Source organism: Lutra lutra, chromosome 8 (assembly GCF_902655055.1).
Source record: "Lutra lutra chromosome 8, mLutLut1.2, whole genome shotgun sequence".
NCBI lineage: Eukaryota > Metazoa > Chordata > Mammalia > Carnivora > Mustelidae > Lutra > Lutra lutra.
Genome location: NC_062285.1, coordinates 126038544 through 126048060, shown reverse-complemented (window position 1 = coordinate 126048060; position 9517 = coordinate 126038544). Strand labels below are relative to the sequence as shown.

The window sequence follows — 9517 nt, the reverse complement described above, 5'->3', positions numbered from 1 at the left end:
CCTGGCACTTGGAAAATGCTCAATCAGGGGAGATGAGGGGGTGGTCATATGTGTAGATTTTTAACCATGGTCATTGCAAGAAATGGGCCTCCTACACTGCCCTGGTCTGGGAGTGCTTTCCATGCACCCATCCACAGGGCTACCTTGTATGACCCCTCCCAGGCATCTTGCCCTGACTCTTAGAAAGAAGCAGCTGGGGGTATCTTTGCACACCCTGACACTACAGAAACCACACTTAGGCGGGCTCCATCTCCTTCGGCTTTCAAATCTCTGCTCCTTTGGCTGGCGGGTGCTTCACGGGGTGGAGGGCCAATTCGCCATGGCGGTTTGTATCTGCAGCAGGCCTGACAGGCTGGGAGAGGAAGGCGTTAATGTTTTCTGACAGGCGACCCCTAATTGTGGGAGCTTTTCTTCTCGGGCTTTCTGTGAAATTCTGACTTAGGCGAGCAGCATAACAAAGTGGTAGGGCATTGAGCAGGGCTTGCACTACACTGAGCTGGGGGGGCCAGGGGGTCTGGCCCGGCATTATTCATGAAGACTTTCAGCTGTTTTTGTCTTTTAACTAACCTTTGAGTTTGATCAGAGGGCTGGCCGGCCTCCCTTTCGCCAAAGGCCCTGCTGGCACCTGGACAATGGGGACAGACTGTTTTTCCTAGTAAAGAGCGATAGCCGAGGGAGGCCAGGGCTGAGTGTACTGGAGGTGGGAGGAGAGGGCTGGGGGTGAGGGGGAAGCCAGCCTTATTTCTCTCTTGGTCTTGGAAGAGGGGTGGTTACTGATAGAATTTCCAACTCCCAGCACCAGCAGCCACTCTAATGGTGAACAACTTTAGGTCGAACAACTTTATCCAGGAAAATTCACACAGTGGGCTGGTTTTCTCATTTGATTTTCAAATGCCACACTCCTTTTACCCCCCAATATTTTTCTTCTTCTCTTTCTCCTCACTCCATTCCCTCCTTCCAAAGGGCCCATTGACTGGAGTAGGGCTCCAATCTAGAGATGTTTGGGTGTTGTTAACTGTAAATAATGATGGGAAAACCGCGAGAGAGTAAATGAGTGCAGAAAGGCGAGGAGAAGAAAGAAAGAAAGAAAAAAAAGAAAGAAAGAAAGAAAGAAAGAAAGAAAGAAAGAAAGAAAGAAAGAAAGAAAGAAAGGGAGAAAGGGAAGTGAGAGAGGAGAAAGAGAAAGTGACTCAAAGACGGGGAAAGACCCAAAGAAAGGCAGGCAGAGTGATCCCGGCACGGAGTCTCTGGGAGGGTGGGCTGAGCCGCCGCCGCAGTGCCTGCAACCCGCCGGGCTGGGGAGCGCCTGAGTGCCGCAGCGCAGTCTACCGCCGGCGGGCAGGGGAGCAGGGCGCGGGGAGGGGGCGGCAGGGGGAGGTGCTTTCCAAGCGCTCTCGCTTTTGGCAGGTGCCGAGCTTTTGTCCCCGGCATCCACTTCCTGCCCTGACTGCCCGGACCAGGGCCCGGTCCTCTCCAGCGTACTTTGCAGAAAGTGACTCCCTTCAAGGAGTGTGGGTTGGCGCCTTTTCTCCCCGTCTCATTCCCAAAATAGCCCTGGTAGCCAGCGCATCAAAGGCGGCTTTGTGAGCGGCCGCCTGCAGGCTGCCTGGAGGGGGGCGCACGTGGGGCGTTCTGGGAGCGCGTCCCACTCCCCTCTCCAAACTCTCTCTATTCTCCCATTCATTCTTCTCTCCTCTCCTTCTTTGTCTCTTTCTCCTTCTGCTTTTCTCCTCTTCTGTGCTCTCTCCACATCTCTGTCTCTCCTCTCCTCTCTACCCGGGAGTTCATTTGGGAGTTGTTCTTCCTCCTCTCTTCCGTCTGCCACCCCCCCCCCCCCCCCGCCCCGCTCCACCCCATCCCAATCTCTCTTCCCCTTGTTCTCTCCCTTTCCTCTCTCTCCCTTCCCCTCTCTCCCATCTCCTGCCTCTTATTCCCTTTCACACCTCCGGGCTCCTTCGGCGCCCACGCCCCCCTCTCCCCACCAGCCCCCAGCACCCCTCCAACCCCACCCCTGCGGTCAGGTAGCAGGGCGAGGCCGGCGCGCGCAGCTGACAGCGGACGCATGCCTGCAGCCAATGAACGCCCAGATGCGCTGCAGCTTGAATAAATCATTAAACCTGACACGCGCTCGGGGCCCGCGCTCTGCGCAGCAACTTGCTTCCTGCCATTAACCTACACACCCTCTTTTGTAACAACCTAATCTTGCATATACAAAGGAAGAAGGAATATAACTTCGACCTGCCTTAGAGACCAACCCTTCGCCTGCGCAGCGGGAAGAGAACGTTAGTGCCAGCGAATCCACGGCCCCCCCACCTTCGACTTTGATAACCTGGAGTTTCTGGGGGAATCCGAAAACGGATCATTTCGTGGCCCAGGAGTGGACACCGGGAGAAAAAAGTTGAGAGACGTCTCAACAATAGGAAGAGGAAAATACGGTCGAGGGCATTCACTATATCAGAGACACATCCATAGTGTTTTAAAAAGAGTCTGCAATAAAACAAGCTTCTCGGAGAGCTCACTCTAAAAGATATAAATATAGACAAGTCCTAGAAATGTTGACTAAATTTAATAATTTGTTCCTCCATTTCTAAATGAGTACATAAATGCCTGAGTGAATGAATGAGTGGCTTCCCCACCGAAGCATGGTCTTTGTTTATCTTGGTACCAAAGCCTCCAGCACCACCTTTCTGCGTGGTTCAGGAAGATCAAGAAAAGCAGTTGTCTCTTGCACTGGTATTTCTTGCATTGACAACTCTAAAACCTTTTTGTTTTCTGTTTATCAAGGGAAGCTATTATCTTCATTTTCCAGAAGAGAACCCTATAACTGACTTCTTTTGCGATCCTTGGGGTAAGTCATTCTTAGCTCAAAAAGAACTCATTTTCCAAAGTTAGGTTTAGAACAGAATTAGGTTCACTTCTGCCCTAGTTTCCTACTGATAACCCTGTGTGTCCCTGAAAATCTTACACAAAACTGATACATCCCCGAGATCCTGTGGGAGAGTAGTCCATGCACCAGCCAAGGTCAACAGAACCAGATGGCCAGCTTGAAAGGGTAAATGAAAAGAGTTTAATGGAAAGAGGAGAGGTGGGTGGGGCTAAGGGAAGCAAAATGGTGCAGCACCCTGAGACTACTAACAAGAGGGAGCCATTACCTCCTCTGTGCCTGAAGAAGCAAGAGGAAGAAGCTGTCACTACATCTCAGCAAGATCTGTTCTGGGAGAAAGGCCTTCTGACAAGAGCTGTAGCCTTAGACCCAGGAGCAGAGCCACTGTCAGAGCAACTGAGCACAAGCGGTGAGGAACAGGGGTATAAAGGACCCAACCTAACTCCCTTACTACCTTGCAATCTCCTATTGGTGCCTTCCACTGGCCAAACCCAACAGAAAGCCAGAGGTCAAGGGAGCCCTAGTGATGAGGTCCATAACAACCAGCCTCCTGAAAGACAAAGCAGAGCAGAGAAGGTGGGTTTGGAGGAGGAAAGGAAGATAAGCAGCACTGCCCTCAATCTGACAGGGCAGACCATCCATTCAGTCAGCAAATACCTGTCTCCCCAGGGGCTGTGGAGATGCCAGTGCACAAGACAGGTATGGTCTCTGTCCTCCTGGAGTTTACCCTCTAGCAGAGGGGCAGTTGAGAGCAATCATATAACCAAAGATATAGTTTTTTCACATAGTAGTTAATGCCAGGAAGGAGAAACAGCAGAATGGATAGAGAGTGAGGGTGGCCTGGGGGAAAGCTGCTTTAGACAGAGTATTCAGGGAAACTTCTGGGAGGAGGTGACATTTGAAGTAAGGTGACCTGACCCTCCCAGTTAAGCCGAACTTAACTCCACATCTACTGCCAAACTTCTTTCTGTGTGGTTTATGGGTAAGCCTCAAATCTAGGCTGTGATTTAGATGCATCTGTGGACCAGTCCTGTGAAAATGAGAGGCAGGGCTGGAAGTCGAGAATAACAACTATAGGCACTCACATTTACATAGAGCTTATAACCTCCCCCACAAGGCAAGTGCTAACTGCTTTACATTGTCTCCTCTTGCTGCTGTGGGTCCCATCAACCGCATGTTACAAACACGAACACTTAAGCTGGGAAGGAATTGAATTGCTGCTGCTTCTGTGTTCCAACAGCCCCAGGTTTGCAAGAACAGCCAGGTGGGAATGCACATTCCACTCCCTCCTTCTTATTACATCTCCGTCCTTTTCCTTTGACGCTTGCTCGATGCAGAGAGCAGACTGGTATCTTCTCTCTTCTTTGGTGGGCCTGCCTGATGTGAACTTGAGATAAGTTCTTCTCCAGTTCTACTCCCAATTTAAAAGTTTTAAAAGGCTTTGTCACAGAGGTGCAATGTGCATCCTAGTGGCTCCAGCTCCAGCCTCTGATAGTACTCGGGTCCAGCAGTTCGGCAGCCAGGGGCAGGTCTGCCTTTTCTTTCCCGCACTGCCCCCTCCTCCTTGTCAATTTCAGGCGTGTCTCCAGTCTTAACTCAGTGGTCTCCCCGCCACTTTTTGAATAGGTAAGATTTCTCAGTCAGTAAAGTAAGTCAAGGCAGTTTTCTTCTCCAGTACCCTCCTCCAAAAAAAAAAAAAAAAAAAAAAAAAAAAAAAAAAAAAAAAGTGAGGTGGGGGCTAGGACAGAGGAGAGGCCGCGATTGCTAGCCGCTGGGGTCTACATTTTGTATTTCGCTGACAGCCCAGGGCCGCTGCAAAGCCCGCCGCGCAGCCAATGGGCAGCGGTGATTTATGGAGCTGACTAATGCTGGCTGAATGCGGCCTGTCAGAGCACTGTGAATGGCTTCCCTTCCCCGCACAAGCCCCGGCTTTGTGTTGCTAAGCGATTAGAGCAGATGTAATGAGATTTTGCCCAATCCCCGCTTTGCCCTTTCCTAGCTTCGGCAAAATTGTGTGTGTTTTTGTGAATTTTTAGAGTTTGCCTTCGCATTGTGGCAAACAACGGCTAACTTTGCCTCGAGTTTAACGAGACTGGATATTTCCCATTCAGAAGTGAGTAAAAGAACACCTGTCTTCAGAAGGAGAAGGGGGGAAAAATCCCCTTTGTGGGGGCTGAAACATTATCCTAATGTTATATTCATAGCCATAAATGACTTGCTACACTTTCTTTGCATACCTTATCTGGAAACTTGCAAAGGAGCTAAATTAAAAGAAAAAGAAATGGGGGGAGGGGACCTCCAGCTCTGGTCCTCCAAATGAGAAGATAAAAATAAAAGCAGGCATCACAAAAGCATTACTTCCCTCAAGTAAGCTCTAAATTGGCCCACTGCTGGCAGAAAGTCCGATTATTTATGGCGATGAGGAATTTACTGATTTTTTTCCCCTTAATTACGCTCATCTCTTTGAAAGGGACTGAAGCTTCAATGTGCATTCTATAGAGGGTCATTTAGCAAAATGACATCAGACGCTGTGGCGTGCTCCGTGCATCGCGGCTTTAAAAAATTATTATTCTGTGCCACTAAATGGTATAGATGTACCAACACAGACTAGATTTTTAACTCTGGAAGACGTGCTGGCTCTCCATTCTTTGTTGGGTTTTGTAAGATGCATTTTGCGCTAGGCTTTCCGCTTGGCTGGAGACACGCAAACTGAATCTGCAAGTAATGCAGGCGTTGAGCTAGGAGCTGGCGAGAGAGGGGGTAGGATTCTGATCACGTCCTTGCTAACTGACAAGAAGCAAGCCAGCCAAAAACCCACCAATTTCTTTTTGAATCTTGGTAATTGGGTACTTTTACACGCAGCTCACGCTATTCGGATAGAGTCACAAGCTTAGATAGGCCAGTGTCTCAAAGCGACCACACATTTCTAAGGCTTTCATTCATTTAAATCTAACTCCTTCTGCAAGGAATTCATATCATACGTGTCCTTTACTTAAAATCAACATGGAAAGTGTGTGGAGTGGGGCAAAGGAAGAGAAAATGTGTGCCTAGGAGTGAAGGAAGAACACACCCACCACTGGGAGAAAGGCAGGTGGGGGGGTGGGGGGGGAGGGTTGCTACCACCCCCATGCCCAGGCTCCAGTACCACCAGTCTTCCATCCACCCCTAATGTCCATGATCCCATCCAGCCTTTCCAGTTTCACAAAAAGAAACTCCAAATTGGAGTAAGGGTTAGAAAGTAAGGTGAGGACCCTCTCTTTCCAGTTCACTTTCTGGGGGATTTTAAAAATGCACAATCAACCCATCAAAAGACATCACAGCCATTATAAGTACCTGTTCTTGAGGTGTGTGTGCTTACAGCATAAAAAGGGAAGAAAGCTGTCTTTGCTTATGCAAGTCTTTCCCCCTGCATTCATCATAGAGTCACCTTGGGTAGGACTGATCATAGCCCTTATCTTTGTCATTTCTGCCCCTTGGCATGTTTTATACCACCCTCGTGTCCACCACCCACTCCTTCCCTTTGGCATTTCGAAAATAATGGACAGGGACAGTGGAGTCAAGGAAGACTTGGAGGCAGCTGATTATTTTCATTTGTAAAAAAAGAAAAAAGTTTTATTACGAAACTAGTTTGTATAAAACAGGGTTATACACGTTTCTTGTAAGTTTGTAATAAAACAGTAAGAAAAAAAAAAAGGCAGTGATAGAAATTTCCCAAAGGGCAACCTATCAAAACCAACTGGCTGCCACACTTTACGTTTGGACAGTAGCTGCATAAACTTTGTTCTTTTTGAACAGTATTTAATAACATCATTAATACATTAACAAAGTTTCTATAAAGTAAGACACATTGGTGCTGAAGTTCATCTGGTGGCCTTTTGATCTCACCTGTGAGGAGAGTTCTTTACAAAACCACATAGGGGGAATGGCAGTTGTAACGTGAACTACACATCTAAAATATGCAGAGGTAATAGCATTACATGTTAAAGTATCAAGATATACACATTTTAAACCATTTGTACAAAACTCTATAAATTTTTTCTCTCTTTCTCTCTTATGTACAAAAATATTTTAATATATCCCCAAATTGGTTAGGATAGATACAAATAGATTTTTCTTATAATAAAAAAATTCACAAAAGATTGGAAGCATTCTATGACGAAAATGGTAGAAAAGATGGTGTGAGGAAATGGGATTTAGGGAGTCCCCCCACCCCCACCCCAGGAGGATCTGAGTTTCAAAGGACTGAGTAGAGCATGATTTCACTGCAGACAAATGTCCACAGCTTACTGGGATGGGGGATACTGAGATGAAAGACACCAACCCATTTCTACAGGGCTAAGAACTTCGCTTTCAGAGAGGGCAGGGAGGTGAAGGCACCCTAGCAAGTGCTTTCAGTTCTGCCTGTTACTGGTGGGTGGGAGTTTCTGTAGGGCTGTGCTGCTCCCTTCTGCCTGGAGCCCACTGGTTTTGCACACAAGCTTCATTCTGGGCTTTGACTCAGGTTCTAGTCACCCTTCATAGCTCCGTTAATGACTGGAGTGCAAAGATACAGTTCTGAGCGTATCCCTGCCTTGCAAGAGCCATGCTTCTCAGGCATGCATGGCTTAGTTGGTCTTGGGGTTGGTTGCCTGATTTTATTTTGTTTCATTTTTCTTTCCTTCTTCTCTTCTTCTTTTTTTCTTTTTTTCTCCCTTCAACATCGCCGACAAAGCACTAAAGATGCAGGTTGTGCGGTCACCCTATAACTTAAGAAGAAGGGAAGAGGTTAGTGTGAACTTGGAGGATGGCGGGGGCGGGGGGGAAGGTGAAGGTTTGGAAAAGGATCTGTCAGGTAGAGCATCTCTTTTGACAGGTCGGGGTACTCGAGTCTCCGGCATCCCTCCACCTCACTCCACCCTCAGTCCTTGGAGAACTAGGGAAAGCCACTCCCAGGGGCCAATACTGAAACAAACCAAGCAGCATTTGAAGTCAACAAACTTTAACAATTTTTTTTAAATCAGCCGCCACTCTCCCCCCACCCCCAATCTCCGTGGAGACAGTCTCTGTCCTCCAGACACTAAGACGGAGGAAAAAGAAGGAAGGTAAGAAAATCATTCTGTTCGCTCCCAAATGCGACCTACCTGCTTCCAAAGTCCGTTCGCATCAGGGCCTGACCAGGCCGAGCCCTTCAGAACCAGTTGGTGAAGTCGAGCAGCTCTTGTTCCTCGGGGCTGAGTGGGTCGTAAGAGCCCTCGTCTGACGAGTAGGAGGAGACCGGCGAGCCGGCCATGGAGTTCAAGTCGTTGGAGTAGTTGGGGGAGATGGTGGGCGACAGGACGCCAGCCTGGAAGGCGGCGCTCACCGCGTCGTGCTCGTCCAGCAGCTGCTGCAGTGCGCGTATGTACTCGACCGCGGAGCGCAGCGTCTCCACCTTGCTCATCTTCTTGTTGGCGGCGCCGTTGGGGACGTGTTCCCGAAGGGTGGCGAAGCCCAGGTTGACCAGCTTGACGCGGTTGCGCTCGCGCTCGTTGCGGCGCGCCACGGCGGCCGGCTGCTGCTGCGGCAGGCTGTAGCCGAAGCCGCTGAAGTTGAGCCGGCGTTTGCAGCGCATCAGTTCGGGCGAGGACGAGCGCTGTCTCTTGACTTGCTTGGACGCTGACTTGTGACCGCCCCCTGAGGGCTGGCCGTCGGCCGCGGGGCTCAGATGCGGCGCGGGCTGCTGCTGCTGCTGCTGCTGCTGCGCGCTTTGCGCCGCCGCCGCCGCTGCAGCCGCCGCCGCCGCCGCTGCCGTGGCAAAGAAGCAGGCTGCGGGCGGCAGGAAGGGCTGCTGGGGCTGCGGCTGGGGCTGCTGGCCTGCGCCGCCGCTCTCCATCTTGGCAGAGCTCTCCATGCGCAGCGGCCGCCAAGGAGTCGCAGAATGGGAGCAAGCGGGGACGCGAGGTGCGGACGCGCGAGGCGACGCAGACAGGACTTGGGCGCACGAACAGAGAGGGAAAGAAGGGGAGAGAGGAAGAGGGAGGCCGGAGGGAAGTTAAAAAAAAAATCCCCGGGAGACTTCTTAGGGTGGGAGCAAAGAAGGTGCAAACGCTTTTCCTCCTCCTTCCACTCCACCTCCTCCCTCCCCTCCTCCCTTCGCGGGGTTGGCTTCAGGAGACTCGCGTGGCGCTCGCGTGTGAGGCTGCCGCTAGCGCCTTCTTGTTAAAAAAAAAAAAAAAAAAAGCCGAAGAAGCAAAAGTCAGTGGTGAGCACGGTCTGTTGAGTCTCCGTTCCTCGCTCCCTACGACTGCGCTCTCTTGCGCAGGGCCTCGGTCTCTCCAGCCGTGGCTCAGGCTGTTTTTTATTATTTTGTTAACTCCCTTTCTTTCTTATTTCCTTCTTTCACTCGCCCTCCCTGGCCGGTCCCCTGTCGGTGCGCCTTCCACGTTCCCTGGCCAGAAGTGAGAGAGTGCTGGGCGGCCGGAGTGCGGCCGCCTTTTCAATGGGACACCCAGCCCCACGCGCAGCCCTGGCCCCGCCTCGCCCCCCACACCCCGCTGCTACAGCGAGCGGCTGCAGCCCCCACTCCCCCCCTCCTACCTCCTCCTCCCACCCACTCCCTAAACTCTCCCTCCTCTTCTCCCCTTCCCCCCCGCCCGGTCCCTGCGCCCGCTCCTT

General features: G+C 50.7%; 1 protein-coding gene across 1 annotated transcript; it reads right to left on the bottom strand.

The window, feature by feature from the left end:
• Positions 1-6538: 6538 nt before the first annotated feature.
• ASCL1 (achaete-scute family bHLH transcription factor 1) lies at positions 6539-9052 on the bottom strand. The gene is made up of 2 exons (XM_047741990.1): positions 8005-9052; positions 6539-7629 (listed from the first exon to the last, which is right to left on the bottom strand). Exon 1 carries the CDS (start codon positions 8751-8753, stop codon positions 8052-8054), a length of 702 nt encoding a protein of 233 aa, XP_047597946.1. The 5' UTR covers positions 8754-9052; the 3' UTR covers positions 6539-7629; positions 8005-8051.
• Between the last annotated feature and the right edge of the window lie 465 nt (positions 9053-9517).